We start from the raw sequence: 18,131 nt of genomic DNA, 5'->3' as shown, positions 1-18,131 counted from the left end.
TAAACAAAATGAGTTCGAGAGTAAGATGCAAAGAAAAAAATATAGAACAAGTTTGATTACACAAAAAATTTACGTACATAATAATTTGATTATATATTAATAATATTTATACATAAAACCTATGCAAAGAAATATATAAGTGTGATTACACAAATATTTACGTACATATAATTTGATTAGATATTAATAATATTTATCTTACTCGAATTAGATATTATACACAAAATCAGTTCTTCTTACATGGTTCAACGAATACAGCCAAGTTCTGTGGAATCCTTACATGTTTGAAGTCAATGACCTACGAGGAATGTATGTTATTATACAAAAATCATGCATATGAAAATCAAATTGTATAATAATAATTATATCTTTATACGCAAGTTCTTGCAAATGAATCAGAGTAAGATAAATCACACCAGTGATATGTATAAACTATTGAGACTATGGAAAAGAGGTTTATAGACAAGCTTTTCAAACCTCAACAGTTAAGGATTTGTATAGACATCGAGCCATTCTCACTCCCACAAATAATGAAGTGGATAAAATAAATGATTACATGCTTTCGCAGTTGCCAGGTAACATGTTTTGTGTTTACTCTTATATCCAAGTAAATTTTTACATGTCACTAAAATAAAAGATTTACATATGTTTCTATCTCAGTGATGTCTATGCTGTAAAATCAGCACCACCGAGATTAAACACCAAAAAAAACACACAAAATCCAAATTCCAAACTATATATATATATACTTTCTAATATTTTCGAAAAATTACTGATCTAACCATCTCATCCCGCGCAAGGCGCGGGTTACTACCTAGTTAATTATTATACTGCATGACCTAAATTTAAAATCCATTTATGTCAAAAGCTAACCTGTACCATATAAACCGTATGGGTCGAAATCTAAATCTACACTAGTCAAATAACAAAAACTTTATTCTTAATAGGAACCAAACCTATGACAAGTGAATTAGGTTGTGTCTCGATTTTTACTACTAAACTACCATTACTTAATTAGACGTGACCTTCTTGTCTAATTGGCTTCATCGATTTGGTCATGTCCAATCTTATTTAATTAACTGCCCGAAGATTACACAATTATAACCATAACAAACTGTATTTAACTTTTTATGCCGTTAATTTTATATTTAAAATTTGACGTTTAAAATGGTGGTTGACGAGCATGGCTAGCCATAAATTAGTTTGATCAAGTAATTAAAATGGCGTCTTAAATCAATCAAACTTCCATCCATTTTCTTAATTTGTACCTCCTAAGCTTTTTATTTTACATCTTCATTCTATTATTCAGATAAACAAACCCCTGACTAAGATTTATCTATAGATTTGTCACTCACTACCTCTCATATGTAAGCTTTTGTTTACCTTAAAATTTTGATCAATCAACTACCCATTAGCTCATATATTTGTGTTTTGATGTACCTTAAGCTCATGATTTGACATATATATCAACAAATCAATGATTATGCAACATCAACAAAAGAAAGCATAACAACAACAAAAAAATACATGTTCTCTTATGATTTGTAACCAATGAACATATATGGTGAACAACTTCAAGCTGTCCTAGCTGCCACCAGAGAGAGAAAAAAGAAGGATCACTGGTTCACCTTCTCCGGCGTCCCGACGAGTCTCGCGGGCACCGAGAGATGATTTGTAGTGTAGCTCAGTAGGTTTTAGCTGTGTTAAGGAAGGTCCTTTAATGTTCTAGAGAGATTTAGTGATATTCTTTTATTTCTCTGTCGCCCGATGGTTCAATTGTTTTGCTTCACCAGATTTGAATATTTTTCTGGTGAGTGGTTCAGGTTCAAACTGACTCTGATGTGGATCGCTAATTTTTCCTTTCGAATTTCGTGATGCGATTTTCCTGAGAGTCAAGGGTGGTCTGTGATTGGGTCCTTCATGTTCATGTCTCCCCCGGGTTTGGCTTGTCAAAGGACCTCTGTGTTGTCTTGTTCTTTAGTTCTTTCTAGGGAATCACTTTCTTCCGTATTCTTAGCTTAGTAGATCATGTTCCTTGATTTGTTCTTCCTAGAGTATCATTGGGACTTTTTGACTTTCATTTTCGTGTTTCTTGTGTCATTGATGGTTGCTTTTCTCACTACAAGAAAACACATCATTTGCGAGGAAAAAATGCATCGCAATTCCGTTGCAAAAGACTATTTGCGAGATATTTGAGAGCAAACACATTCCCTGACAAATAGCTCGTCGTAAATAGATATCACTTGTAAAACGCTCCCAAATTTGCGACAGAACTTATTTTCTCGCAAATATGCAAGGAAACTATAACTGTTGCAAATTTGCGACGGAACTGGTTTCCTCGCAAATATTTGTGATGGTTAAGGTTTTCGTCGCAAATTTGCAATTAACGATTTCGTCGCAAATTTGCAAGGAAAGTGTTCGTCGCAATTTTGCAACAGCGCTTGTTTCCTTGCTCATTTGCGAGGCCTATTTCGTTGCAATTTTGCAAGCATTTTGCAAGTATTTTTGCAAAATCTTAAACTCAATAAATTATTTATTTATTTTTAAAAATAAATTATTTATTAAAAATGAAAAGAAAATTATAAAATTATCAGGAATATTACTAAAATAGAGAGAAAGAAATTCAAGTATTTTTACAAAAAAATTTAAAACACAAAGTTTCAACATTCATTACAAAGATAGTGACAAACTAAAGAGCATCAGATTCATCATCATCTCCAGAACCATGAGACATGCCCTCGGAGTTGTGGAAGGCACATCTTCAGACTGAAGAATGTCCGCCACAGTAGAGTCTTTTCTAGATAGATAACGAACAACAGCATTCGGCTTCATGATTTCATTTCCCTGGATCTGAATCAAATGAGCTTGTTCCTTGATGATCTTCTTCAAAGACTGTCCTCAGAACCGGCAGCAGGAAACGAAGCAGGAACAGATCCTAAAGATGTACTTAGAGAACCCACTCCATAAATTCGTTCCTTTTTGCGAGGAGCGAACTACATAATAAAATCAGAGCTCAATATCAAAGAAGACTTAAAAAAAAATGACACTGAGAGCAATAATAAATTACCTCACAATAGATCTTGTTCTTTTCCACTCGAGAGAGAGGCCAACAGAACTGGTGCTCTCGGGATCATCACTAGCAGTCTGAGATAACTCCTGAAATTTAGATGTCACGTCAATGTAGAGCTGCTCAGATTTGACGTCAACAAAAGATCCATCCGGGTTTCGTTTAGTGATCTCGAGAACCCCAAGCAAGTCTGGAATAGAACATCCAGCTTCCTCAGCCTACAACTAAAAAGATTTAGTCGAATTATAAAAAATTGAGATTACAACTTAGATAAAATAGGCAACTTCAGATCAGAACTTAAATGAACTAAGATAAAAAAAATGAGAACTTACAATCACTCGCGCACGGGCCTTGAAGGAAGTCTGGCCTGAACGATGCTTAGACGGTCCATGTCCATCATGGTCAGAGTAACGGGATGCCCGACTGTTGCAACTCCGGACTTTAGTGCCTGGATCTAGCCAATAAGCCGTGAGACCATCCCAAACATTTGGGTTAAACTACAAAGGCATAGCTGCATCACCTTTAGCCCTCCAGATACCCTTCCACCGTTCGCGAGTCATTTGGACTTTCAATTTGCCTCGAAACATTGGCGAACAAGTTTTGTTATACCGGAATCCCAATGATACATCTGCTTACATAACAAAAAAAAAATTATAGACATTAATGAACATAAAATTATTTTTTATAGAATTTTAAACTTCAAAAAAAAAAATGAATTACCACAAAGGATTCAGACCAACGTCTCACGACATTCACAGGGGTTTGCTTCCAATTAGCATGAGGTTCTTTGAAATCTCTTTCAAAGATTTGACGGACCGATGCAGCAACGCTCCCATTGTCATCAAACCTATCACATAAAATTAAAGGCAATTGAGATAATTAAATTATAAAAATGAAAATATGATAATTAATTACAATGAATCCCCTAGACTATATTTGAGAAGTGATTTTGCCACATGTCTTCTGTACAATCATTCTCACAAAAATAATATGACATCCCTATATATTAATCCTGGAACATTGCAACATTGTTTAGTAGCCACGTGTCATCATGAGAATTATTCTGAGGATTGTTAGAGAAATAAGTTGGTCCATCTACACATATATTATAGTTTTTATTAAATAACTATTAAATCAATTATTAATATACAAAAGAATATTCTCTGTTGTTTCCTTAAATAAAAGCTACGGAACTTCCTAATATGATTGACATATATATCACCATTAATGATTATGAATAATAAAGATTTGATAATAATTTTTTATCCTCTATACTTTTCGTTTAATTTTATTTGTTAAAATAAATTAAACAATCACATTAAGCATATAATAAAAAAAATTTATATTTTTTCTTATATGTTGTATTTCGAATTTTTTAAAACGATTATAAATTACTAAAAATGGTACAAACCTCACATTGAAAATTTTGTGATCAATAGTAACTTTTTTTCAGTTCAGCCTATCGTTTTTAATGGGTCTTGAACATTTTTTAATGATTAACTAAATAAATCACGTACATAAAAGAAAGTGTTTTGGTTTAAAAATTGTTGCATACCCAAAATCAGTATGAACCATCGTCACTTTCATTTAAAATTTGGTTACAATAAAAAATATATGGTTGGGAAAAAAATCTGAATCCAAATAACCGAACCAAATCCAATCTACAAAATAGTATAGAACTTTAATCAATTTGGTTAGATATCTGAACATGTTTAAAATTTTGGTATCTAAAAACCAGAACCGAACCCGATTCGGACCAAAATATTTTGGGTATCCGAGTATATTCGAATCAAATTTATATACTTAAATATATTATTTAAAAAAACTAATATCTCAAAGAAATAAACAATATACTTAAGATGTTTTTAAATTGTCCAAAATATTTAGAAATATGTAAAATAGTAAAAATTATATATTTAAAATAACTAAACATTACTCAAAATACCAAAATACTGAAAATATCTATTCATTTTCTATCCAAATATTTTAGTTAAACCAATTTTTATGTTAAATTTAAGTATTTTGGTATACATTATTCAAATTTATATGTAACATATTATTTTTATTTTTATGTTTTGAGAAATTTAAAGTATATATGAACTTTAAGTTTTTAAAAAATTAAATGGGTTATCTGAATCTAAAACCAAACCGAACATATAAAGATTCGAACCAAATTTGCAAAGATTCAAACCGAACCTAACCAAACCAAATGATACCTACCCATATGTCATCCCTAATCAAATGTAAAAAAAATTATTGATAACAAAAAATGTATTATTTATTTAGATACAACATATTTAAAAAAGTTCATCCCGCGCAAGGCGCGGGTTATCATCTAGTTGCTACTAAAATTGATGACATGTCTTATAGATTAATATGACATGGACAATTTTTGCCACATGTCTTCTCTACAATCATTCTCACAAAAATAATATGACATGACTAATAAAATTGATGACATGTCTTATAGATTAATATGACATGGACAATTATACTTAATGTTAATTTATATTTTTGGTAAACTTTTTAAAATATGGTAATAACTCATATATTACATTTATTTTCGATTTATATTTTTGGACTTTTTAAAAATAGTAATAAATCATAAATCATAATTAAAATAAATATATTCAATTATGACATTTCAAATTTCGAAATATCATTTAAATTAAAATATTTCAAAATATATACATATTTTTAGAAAATTACAAAAATTAAATCATAAATCAAATTAAATCGTAAAATCATTAGTTTCTTATATATATCTACAGGTTTTCTAAATATTTTTTAATTTTAATTTTTGACAATTATGAAATTTTCATCCCCTAGATTATATTTGAGAAGTGATTTTACCACATGTCTTCTACAATCATTTTCACAAAAGTAATATGGCATGACTACTAAAATTGATGACATGTCTTATAGATTAATATGACATGGAAAATTATATTTAATGTTAATTTATATTTTTGGTAAAATTTTTAAATATGGTAATAACTCATGTGTTACATGTATTGTCGATTTATATTTTTGGACTTTTTAAAAATATGGTAATAACTCATAAATCATCATTAAAATAAATATATTCAATTATGGCATTTCAAATTTTGAAATATCATTTAAATTAAAAATATTTCAAAAATATATACATATTTTTAGAAAATTATAAAAATTAAATCATAAAATCAAATTAAATCGTAAAATCATTAGTTTCTTATATATATATATATCTACAGATTTTATAAATATTGTTTAATTTAATTTTAATTTTTGACAATTATGAAATTTTACATATTTATTTAATATATTTAATTAAAATAAATAGATAGAAAAATCTACCTAAGATTATAATATTAAATATATACATGCACATTCTTAAATATATATCAAAATAAACAAAATTGTTTTTATCTTAATTTTAATGTTCAGTTAAATCAAATTTATATTAAAATATTAATAAGAAAAAGAAAATTTATAATATTAATAAAAAATAAATATAATTTATGTTTATCTGTTAGAAAATATTTTAAAAAATTTTTACTGCACATGGTGCAGGAAAACACCTAGTTATAATTAAAAAACTTACCAAACCGTATTTTGAGGGCGATCTGGATGGAGGTGAGGAAGACGATCATGTCCAGGACTAGCCAAAATCATATTGATTGTCACTAAATCTGCAAACGGGGTTGGGGCAGCATCAGGAGCTGGATCTGGAGCGGGAGCTGGATCTGGAGCGGGAGCTGGAGTGGGAGCTGGATCTGGAGGAGCTTGAGCGGGAGCTGGAGGGGGAGCTTGCGTTTGGCTGTTAGGAACAGCTAAACTCTCATCCATCTGGGAATTAGAAGAACTACCCGGATTGGTACGACGGGATGAACTCTTCTTACTACCAGAACTCATTCTAAAACCAGCAGATAGATAACGGCTATAATCACTTCCTAACATCTGCAAAAAAAAAAATTAAAAGATTAATACAATTATTTTAAATTTTAGTAACTGTAATTAATCCAAATAATTAAACCTTAACCAAAGACATAATCATAACAAATAACAATAGCCTTAAGTGATACTTAAAATCATAAGCATAACCATAACAAAACATAGCCAACAACCACATTTTATTTTAATTACCACTTAAGGCTATTGTTATTTGAAGAACTAAATAGTTAAAACCCTAACCAAAGACAGAATCATAACAAATAACCATAAACCTAAACTGATAATTAAAATACTTAGAAAACACCATCACAAAACATAAACACTAATCCCAAAAACTAACCATAACCTAAATAATTAAAACCCTAACCACATAATCATCACAAATCCATAACCTAAACTGATAATTAAACCTAAACCTAAACAGAAAACTATTACCTTTCAAAAGGACAGAACCGGCGGAAGTCCGGCGAGAATGACAGCGGATGAGGGTGGATGTGAGTAGAGAGATCCAGAAAGAGGGAGGCGGAGATCCGACAAGGTGAGAGAGAGTGGAGAGAATGAGATCCGGCGACGAAAAGTAGAGAGGAGAGTACAAGAGAAAGCACGGTGAGGAGAGAGAGAGTGGAGAGAACGGCGAGAAGGAAATGAGAGGCGGGAGACGGCGGAGAGGAGAGGCAGAGAGAGAGAGCACTGCAAGAAGGAGAGGAAAGCACGAGAGAGATGGAGAGATCGGAGAGGAGAGAGTTTTCCTTTTTTTTTCTTTGACGGCAGAGAGTAATGGAGAAGAAGGGTTAAGTATCTGGAGAAGAAGGGTTAAGTGTCCTTATATATTTACCTAATTTCTGATGCCAAACGCTTGCAAATTTGCGAGCAAATTGCAGCGACGTCCCCTTGCAAATTTGTGTGTGTTCTGCGACCGCTTTGCGAGAGTCTCGTTTAAGATCCCTCGCAAAGTTTAAATATAATGTGTTTAGGTATTCATTTGAGGTTATGTCAAGGGTTTCGAAGAGTTTTCGCAATGTTCTTGCAAAATTGCAAGCTCTTGCGACGGTTCCCTTGCAAATTCCTCGCAAAGCGTCAATTTAATATGTTTTAGGGATTCGTTTAGGGTTTTACAAAATCAGCATTCCTTCAGGCTTTCATCATCTTTCCAGAAAATCATGCAGTTGTCAACGCATACATCAATCATTTCAGATGGTAGACCAAGACCCGCAACTATCTTCTGAAATTTATAGAAATTATCGACAGCAAGATTACCTTCAGGTAAATAATCATTAATGAGTCTAGCCCAGGAATCCTAGCACTTCTCATTTAGATTATGATCACTTTTAATTGTCATCACCCTAGATGCTAGTGATAATCTAGAAAGCCCTTCTCTACATCCTTCATAGATGGGTTCATTGGCAGCGTCTAACATATTATAAAACCGTTGTGCGTTTATGTTAGGTTCTTCCCTACTATTATCAGGAATATCAGCTTCATTGAATGCATCTGTAACCATATCTGATACATATTTCCTTGTTGCTCATACCCATCCCCCGCATTATTTCCAAACATATTTTGCTCATACCCATCACCCGCATTATGTCCAAACATATTTGGCTCACGAGGATCATAATAATTAGCATTATAACGTGGTAGTTCAAATCCCTGAATCGTACTAGTACTTGATGCACCTTCCCCATGCAAAAACCATATGTAGTAGTTTGGTCTAAATTCACTATAAAATATATGCCTCTTCACAGTATATATTTCTAAATACGGCTCGTTCTTGCATTTTATACATGGACAGAATATTTTACCATTTTCCCTTGCGAATGGTTGGTTAGCTGCCTATTGTAAGAAACCCCGTAGCCCAGCCCGATACTCTTTCGTCACTTCATCAGTATCTAGATCTTTATGATTGCACATACATGCTCGTAACGCGTATATTTCATGTTCAGATGCCATTTTTCTCTCAACTTTTTTTCTTCTTCTTTTTTTTTTCTTCTTCTTTTTTTCTTCTCTAATTTTTTATGCACTCATAGAAAAAACGTGTTTCACCAGCCTATCTGTTTTTTTTTGCGACGGAATTTGGAAGACTTGATCCCTGTTATAAATTAGTTACACTAAAAAATGTGTATCACCAACCTATCTGTTTTCTACGATAGAATTGCAACGAAGGAACATTGAATCACAATTCACACACAAATCTGTCGCAAAATTGTAACGGATTTGCGACCGCTTATTCTATCATAAATTTGTGATGGTTTTGCATGCATTTGAGACGGTGTCTCGCAAGTTGGTCGCAATTTTGTGAGGAAACCTTTTTGACGCAAATTTTGGCTAGCGTTTTGGGAGGTTTTTTTCTCATCGAAATGGGCTCACAGTTTCTTATGAGGAAATTTTTCTCTTGCAACAAACGTGTTTTCTTGTAGTGTCTTATTTGCTATGGACATGGGTGGATCTACATGAAGCAGGGAGGGGTCAGCTGCCCCCAATGAAAATTTTAAAATATTAAATATTTTACCATAATAAAAAGATAAAGCTGATTAATTGGCTACTGCCCCCACTAACTAAAAGTCTTGGTTCCGATTTGGTTAGGTTGGCCCCAGTGGCGGAGCTAGAAAATGGTTTCGCCAGAGGCAATACAAGATTTGAACCTAAATTTATAGGGGACATGAGAAAAAATTTGACCACCAAAACCATAAAAATTTTAAACAATCAATGGAAATTCAAAAAGTTTCAATTTTTTTTTTTAAGTTTCAATATTTCATAGGGGGCAACTGCCCCCTTCTTCTTTCTCTCTCTCTGCCACTGGCTGGCCCTCGTGTGAAATCGTTTAATAGGTATTAGTACTAGTTTCCGACTTCTTTGGTTGCTTTTATGGTGCCTTTACGACACTTTGCTTCATTGACTCGTTAATGATATATACAGAGCCTTTTCGAATTATTTATTGATTCTATTCAAAAATATTTAATAATATATTTAACATGTAATAGAGTAGTTTTACAAATTTATAGCTTTTATTTATATGTATTTAACATTTTTTTTTTGAAATGATAGGCTTTAAATTTAGTACTATATCTAAAATTTTAAAATATTATATTATAACTTATATATTTATTTTCAATTTTTTTTATTTTTTCTTTTATTTTTCAACTTAGACCATGTTCGGCCGCACCGCTTTCACATGCGGTTAGACGGCTCTGATGATGATATTGTTTACGTGTGATACTTTGCGAAGTGTGTTTTTCTTTTAAATTTAAGGTCTAGTTTGTTGTTTTAATGTTTCAGTTTCAGGTATGTCTACCTTTTTTTTGTAAAAAAGGTATGTCTACCTTGTAGCTCCAGTTTCTATCCAGCGTACCTTTTGTTAAGCTTTTTCGTAAGTTTTGTTTGATGATCAATCCATCCTAGTATAAGATGAGATGATTGTGTTAGGATGGAATTATGATTGTGTGTTTTTTTGCTTTTTGTTTTTATGTTTAATTTATATTCTCATCTGACAAAAAGAACATATCTGGTAATTCATTATTTTGTATTCAAATAATTATATGAAGAATACTATTTTACTATAGCGTTTCAGTAAATGCACTGAATCCATAAAAAAACGTAATCATCAAGATAAAAGCAAAAACAAACAAACAAAAAGCCAGCTAAGCATAGTCACTCTGGGTCCATAAACGCAGAGATATTTCCCGGCACAAAATCAACGGCGGCTATTAACATCCACCGGACAAAACGGTCTGCCAGCACGAGCCCGATGGCTAGGGATGGTGAAATGCCTTAGCCTCCCGTTTTGCTCCCTCATGTAACCTTTACACAAGAAAGTCGCCGAGAACTCATCTTCCACCGGACGGTTAACGTCATGAACAAAAACGTCTGTTTCTCCGTCTTCGCGGTTACGAGCCAAAAGCCCCGCCGTGTAAATAGCACTCATCCTCCCCGGAGCTTCCTCGTGGTAACCAGTCGGAGCATCCACCATGATCAGATCCCATTTCGTCTCGTAAAAATCGGCCGGGAAATCTTTCAACGATAGTTCACATTTCGAGTTTCTTGGATCGGTCACGGATCTGCACTCCTCTGATCTTCCTAGCTCCATCAGTTTGTCTGAATGTTTCACTTTCGTGTCGTAAACGACGTGGTAAGCTTCCAAGCTTGGGAATTTCTTAGTCACTATCTCAATCCAAGCCTTGTCTTCCTCAATAAACACTGAACACAAGAGATCTCGTTAGATCTGTTTTGTTTTGTGTAAGTAACAGAGGAATAAAGAACACTTACAGGTACGACCACCATGGTTGAGAGAAGCCCACATCGGGCTGTCGTGACCTAAACCAAAGACGAGGAAGTTACATGGTGACTTCTTGTCCAAGACTCTCTTTGAGACAGAGATTTCGTCGAATGTCTGTTGTGGAGTGACGGTACTGGTGGCGTAGTGAACCAACGCGTTGGATAAAGAAATTGGCATCTTCGTGCATTGTTGTGTTGTTGGACATCCTTCTGGTGTAGCCTGGTTTTGCTCTTCTTTCTCTTGTGAGAGATTGGTTTTGGAGATGGGCTTTGAAGAAGAGATGTTTGATCTTGCAAAGAAGATGACAAGAAAGATCAAGATTGAGCAACATGTGAATATGACCTTCAGATTAACAGAAGATTGGGATTTGGTCCTCATTTTCTCGATGAATAAATGCAACAATGAAGGGTTCTGAAAATAATGAGAAATGTATAATACATATATAGAGGAGTTATTGTATAATGTAGGAGAAAAGAATGTGAATGATTGAGGAAGTTGAGGAGGACATGAAAGCTACTAAGTTTGCTGTTCTTCCAATACAACAGCAGTTGGTGGTGAATTCATATACTAACAAATTGATTTTCATATTATAATGTATAAATAATTGGAAGATGTGAAACGTAATGGGGAAATTTCTGGTTTTAAAAATGATGCTTGAAAGAGAAGATCTGATGGGCAATAGTAATATTGATCCAAAACAAGACAGGTGTTAAGAGGAACCAACATGGTGGTTGCAACTTTATTGTTCCTTGTTATTTAAATAACCCATGTTGGTTTTAACAACTTTGGTCCTTTGTTTCTTGCACACTAAATTTGTCTAAACGAATTAACATCACCATTCATTTGTTTGTATTCGTTATAAAAGATACCTTCATTTGATCATTTACATAACTTCAACTTTCAAAGATGTCCAGTTCAACTCGGCTTAATTAAACCAGAAGTTTTAGCTCAGATGTTGAATGAAACCACACCAATCATCTCTGTGGCTTTTTCTTCTTCTTTTCAATGATAATGTACAAGAGTTGGCGACACAAATCAAAAGCTTACGGATTTGGTTTCTGTTTTAAATAACAGCTCAACAACCTATTTTGTTTTAGTTATCTTTATGTTATAAACCAATAAATAAATTGTGACCCAAACCGAACCAAATGATAAATGGTTTGCCCAGAATAATTTACCGGAAGAAAGTTAACGACGCAGTGACTAAGAGTGACTAAAAGCCACTCATCAGCAGTAGACATGACTAAGGTCTCGATTGGTACAGCAGATGAAGAAGCAGTAGCAGTATACTGTAGAAGCAGTATGCTGCAGAAGCTGTATGCTCTCATTAAAACTTTTAATAAGATGATTGGTAAAGCAGTATTAGTATACAATTTTAAATTTTTTTATAAAAGTTAGTATATAATATATTTATTTTAAAATAATATATATTAAATTATAATATATATATATATTTTTTTTTATTTATTTAATTATAATATATATATATATATAATATTTGTTATTAAAAATAATGAATCTTAATTAATAACATAAATTTAATTTAATTTTAAATGTGAAATATTATTATTTTAAAAATAAATGTAATTTTTTAAAAAATATAAATTTATTTTTGGTTATAAAATAATTATGAATATTATTAAATAAAATAAATAAAATATAAATTTATTTTTGGATATATTAATATATAAAATAGACATAATTAATTTATTTTATTTACTAATTTCAAAAATTATGTTTATATCGAAAATTTTGTTTAAGAAAATAAAATTTACAATTAAAATATCTATTTAAAAAAGTATATTTCGCATTTAAAATATAATATAATTTATATAATTATATTATATTTTAGATGTGAAATACTATTTTTTAAAAAAAAAATATTTATATTGTAAATTTATTTTAGAAATGAAACTTCATTTTCTGGATATAAAATTTATTTTATAATATTATTAAATCAAATAAATGAACTAATTATATTTATTTCATAAATATATAAATTGTAAATGCAAATGCTCTTCCAAAAGTTTCATATGAAAGCATTTGCTAGAGAGCATTTGGAGAGCATTAGCATTTAGTAAATGCTTTTCTAAATGCTTTTGTAACAAATGTTGATTGAATAATGTAATGCATAATGCTAATGCTAATGCTCTACCAATCAAGGCCTAAGAGTGACTAAAAGCCACTCATCAGCAGTAGACATGTCAATGAAGACCGAATAATCTGCAACTTAAACTCACATAGCCTTATAAATTAATGGGATTGGGTTTAGTTATATAAATTCAAAAAAGTTTGGACATCTGGGTTTAACCTATTTGGATTTTAAATTTTTTAAGTTTAAACCCGTTTAGGTTTAGTCGAGTCCAAAAAGTTTAAAACATTATATTTAATTTAAATATCATCCTTCAATTTGAACCAGTTGAGATATCTATACTTTTTGAAATTATTTACAACTAAAAGAGGTAAATTTAAACTTCAAAAATCAACGTGATCACTTCTTATTAGTTATACAAATATGCATCACTTTTGGCATCAAATCTCTTTACGTTCAAATTGTTGGTGAGTTTTCATTGATTCCTTTTCGAATTCATTTTCTTTTCTCAGACGTAGTAAATGATTGAAAATATTGATAAATCTATTGTCAAAACTTAACCTAGATTTATTAGGGTATAATCATTTGTATTGATTGTTTTTGGGGACTGAAATTTGTTATCTCATCTCTTAGATAATGGAATATTAGCTCTGTTATACTTTGCTTAGCGAATATCACTATTGTGCACAACCCTTATTTTTGGGGATATCAATGCAGTCACTTTTACGTTATTAATTCTGTTATCGCTGGTGTAGTCTTTTGGTTCTAGCGTGTTTATTATCTTTTTCAATAGTAATCATGCCTGATGATAATGAGATGAAGGAGGTGAAGGACGAGTAAAAGGTAAGTTGAGTTTTTTTTGGTTTATAAGCGATCCTTTTTTATGCTCTCTCTGTTTTTATGCAGACGATATTTTAGAGAGTTTTTGATGTTTCAAAATAGTTGATGTTTTCATATATCAATGTACTTTTTAACTTTATAAAAAACCTTCTAACCAATATAAAATAATATGTTTTGTGATTGGTTGAATAATTTTTAATTTATATTTTAATAATATTTTTATATAAAAAACAAATATCTTAATAATTATGCATAATCCTAAAACTTCGAGTATTTTGAAACAGAAGGAGTATTAGAGATTTCAATAAGGCTCAAGTTAAGACTTTTTTTGTTTGATTAGTCTTATTGTGTGGTTTAAAACTGTTTAGTTATCCTTAGCTCGTACCCTTTGATCCAAAGAAAAAGAAGAAAGTCGTCACTCCGCATTCTATCGAGGACTCAACGGAGTCACAAGTGGGAAAATCTGATTCATTGCCTGGTATGTTGATCTGAGTCTATATGCTGTGAAACTTTTTTTGAGTTTCTCTTTAATGGAATGCACGTTACTTTGTGTCTGATTTATTTTCCCGGCAGATAGCAAGAGTTCATTTGCTGGACTGAAGAAAAAGAAGAAGAAGCATGTGAGTGTTTTGGACGATTTTTGTCTTTTAAGTTTACTGGTGTCTTTCGTTGACAAAAAAAAAGTTACTGGTGTCTTCTTTTTTTTCCATTTTTTAAGTTACTGGTGTCTTCATGACTCTGTGTCTCATACTGTTTTTGTTTTGATAGCTAGGTTGAAATTTCAAGCTCATGAATGAAGAAAGTCTAGATGATGCAGAAGATTTGGATTGTATTTTTTATATTATTTTCTTTGCTTATTTTTAATTGTTTTTAGTGGAAAAAATGTTTTCTATGTTTGTAGCTTACAGAAAATACATTGCAGAGCCTGCTAATGACTAGGAAGTTGCAGAGGGAGCAACATTATTCCTGGGAGGAAAGTGATATATTGGATTACATACGGTATAACCTCTTTAAATTAATAATCTATAAATTAATATCTCTATAAATTAATATAATTTCATAATTTCAAATTGAGTTTTTGGTTCAATTAATATCTCGATAAATTAATAATCTCTATAAATTAATAAAATATTATTGTTTTGGTGTAGTCCCAACAATATTAACTTATAGAGGTTTCACTGTATATGACAAAGTGAGTACCTTTAGATGTTTTTTCTGCATTAAATGTCTACAGAGAATCACAAAATATTAGAAAAAATAATATTGTTTGAAAATATAAATAGCAGTATATTAATTAAAAAGGGTAATAGGTTTATATTAAGAAAAATTAGAAATCCATTAAATTATGAATATTATCTATCTGGACCAGCTTAAAAATATAAGAAAATAGCTCAATCTAATTACGTAAAAGAATATTTTATCTAAAATAATCATAAATTTTTTTTTAAATTTTATATCATATTTTAGATTAAAATAATAAGTTAAAATTGATTTATATGAAAAATTGATTTAAAAATATACATCTATTCAAAAATTGATTTTTATTAAAATATTTTTCAGTAACCATTATAAAAAAATATTTTAATATATATAAGAAAAATAAAATACAAAGTTCAATTTCAAACACTAACTTAAATTATGGTTTTTATATTTCACATTAAGTTTTAAAAATATAATATATGTGATTGTTTATATGATGGTACGTATAAAATACTATTAACTATATGATTACTTATATGATGATATGTATAAAATACGATTAATTATATGATGACACACATATGATATATAATACTGACATGAAAAATAGAAAGAAATATATTTTAAAAAAATACATCCACGTGGACGCGTTGATCAAAGAATAATATTAATTAAACCCCATATTTCCAATGCCTACGTTAAAGACTCATATATATATATATTTCTAACTTCATAATTCCCAAGGTCTGGTTATGATTTTTCTGTTATTCCTATAAAATATAAAAATATTAATTAGAGGTCATATTTAAGAAAAATTGTTATTGTTTATTTGAATAATTTTTTATATTAAAGATTTACTTACGATTTTTTCTATTATTTTGAGAGTTTTTTTTGTTTCTAAAATACACTAAATTTTTCAAAAAATTACTCTATTACCACGAAATTTATTTAATAATAATGATCACTAAAACAAACAAAACCAACTATTACTTATATATATAGATACTAATCACAACGTTATATAATTCTTCAAATAAATTTAAACTAAAGAAAATGATACAGTAAAAATAACAACCAAATATTATTTTAACTAGGATCGGTCCGTGCTGCGCGGATAATTTGGATTATGTGTCATTTTCATTTGAAAAGAAAGGTAAAAGCATTGTTTATTAGGTATTGTTTAGTTTCATGTGTATTGATTAATTGATTTTATCCGCAAGTAAGCTTTCAGACGGGTCTTATCCGAGACAGAATTGAAACTGAGGTCTTTTGGAGTTATATCGTCCAAGTCTTGAGCTAAGAAACCACCCCCAACCAGAGCCGGCTTTGGAGGGAAGCGGATGAAGCTTTTTCTTCCGGCCGTAAATATTATGACTTTAAACGGCCACATTAGTACAGAAAGTTCTTTGTATCATAGTGATTTGGTTTAGTACTGTTAGAGTTCTAGGTTGTGGGTTCGAGTTACATCGGACATATTTTTTTATATTTGCTTCTAGCCCAATATTTCCTAGGACGGGCTCTGCCCCCAACCTATCTGAGTGATAGCTTCCCTTGCTTTCCAGAGTCTCAAAACCACACCACTACCATGGAAGAATGCCGTCGAGCCTTCAAATCGGAGAGTAAGATAGTTGAGGCAGGCATTATACTGAAAATAAAAAAATTCTGAATAATAGGAAGATGATACATACCTTTTTCTGGATAAAAGGATAAATTCATACCTTTTTATAGGTGAGAATCACTGACTGGATGAAGAATATTAATCATTTTAAAAAAAAATAATCATTTAAAATGATAAATCCATACCTTTTATAGGTGAGGATCACTGACTGGATGAAGAATAATAACCATTTAATGGAAGATCGAGGGTGTAGTGGTGATGAAGATTTAAGTTCAGTTTATGGGGGTCTATTAATTTGATCCATGACGTGAAGAATAGAGAGTGAGAGCTCATAATCGCCATTGTTGGTTGATGGTAGTAATCTAGGATGCGCCGATGAACCCTAGAAATTTAAAAAACCAGGAAGAAACTTAAGGCGTGATGGGCCTAGAATTTGGTAGATTTCGTTCAATAAGATTTCTATATAGTACATATGCAAAATTGAAGCTCAATATCATAAAGAGAAAGTATAGTTGGAGTCCATTTTAGAAAACAAAAGACCATATTTGTTTGAACAAAAGAACACATGTCGGGACATGAGCCTTCGACTTTATGACGTGGCGATGACATGGAAAGCCTAGAAATAGAGAGACATTTATATATATATATATATATATATATATATATATATATATATAGACGTAGTTAAGTGTTTTTTTTTGTCGGGTATATTATGCTATTAGAAACTATGAGAAACATTACATAGATGATATTACAGCTGACCATTCTACCTGCTTTATGAAAATTCATGTCTGACTGCATCACCCTAAGCCGTTCTATGAGATCCATTCCTGATGGTATTCTTTGCGCCATGCTGAAGATCCCCTGTAAGACTTGTCTTCAATATTCTGCATAATTCTCCTTCTCCGGGAATTGAAACCCAGACCTCCTGGTGTAGAAATTGCGTCGCCTGGAATTCGAACCCCAGACCTGGGTGTAGAAGCCTTTAAACCTTGACCACTAGGCCACGGTGCTTCCACGACGTAGTTAAGTGTTTAGAACATACATTTTGTTTTTAGTTTTGAAAAATTAGTTATCTATTTTATGAAACATTATTGATATGTGA

At 31.2% G+C, this 18,131-nt stretch overlaps 1 protein-coding gene across 1 annotated transcript; it reads right to left on the bottom strand.

Annotated features, from left to right (window-relative positions):
• Positions 1 to 10,504: 10,504 nt before the first annotated feature.
• On the bottom strand, positions 10,505 to 11,936 carry LOC108834168 (glucuronoxylan 4-O-methyltransferase 3). The gene is made up of 2 exons (XM_018607547.2): positions 11,267 to 11,936; positions 10,505 to 11,197 (listed from the first exon to the last, which is right to left on the bottom strand). Exons 1-2 carry the CDS (start codon positions 11,652 to 11,654, stop codon positions 10,695 to 10,697), a joined length of 891 nt encoding a protein of 296 aa, XP_018463049.1. The 5' UTR covers positions 11,655 to 11,936; the 3' UTR covers positions 10,505 to 10,694.
• Between the last annotated feature and the right edge of the window lie 6,195 nt (positions 11,937 to 18,131).

This window comes from Raphanus sativus, chromosome 1, assembly GCF_000801105.2.
Source record: "Raphanus sativus cultivar WK10039 chromosome 1, ASM80110v3, whole genome shotgun sequence".
NCBI classification, from domain to species: Eukaryota; Viridiplantae; Streptophyta; class Magnoliopsida; order Brassicales; family Brassicaceae; genus Raphanus; species Raphanus sativus.
This window is presented reverse-complemented; position numbering and strand designations above follow the sequence as displayed.

Bases quoted from the DNA above. Each gene is read 5' to 3' on its own strand.
- LOC108834168 (XM_018607547.2), bottom strand. From the start codon at position 11,654: ATGAGGACCAAATCCCAATCTTCTGTTAATCTGAAGGTCATATTCACA. The intron at 11,198-11,266 runs GTAAGTGTTCTT...TCTTGTGTTCAG, and splicing joins CAACCATGGTGGTCGTACCT to TGTTTATTGAGGAAGACAAG.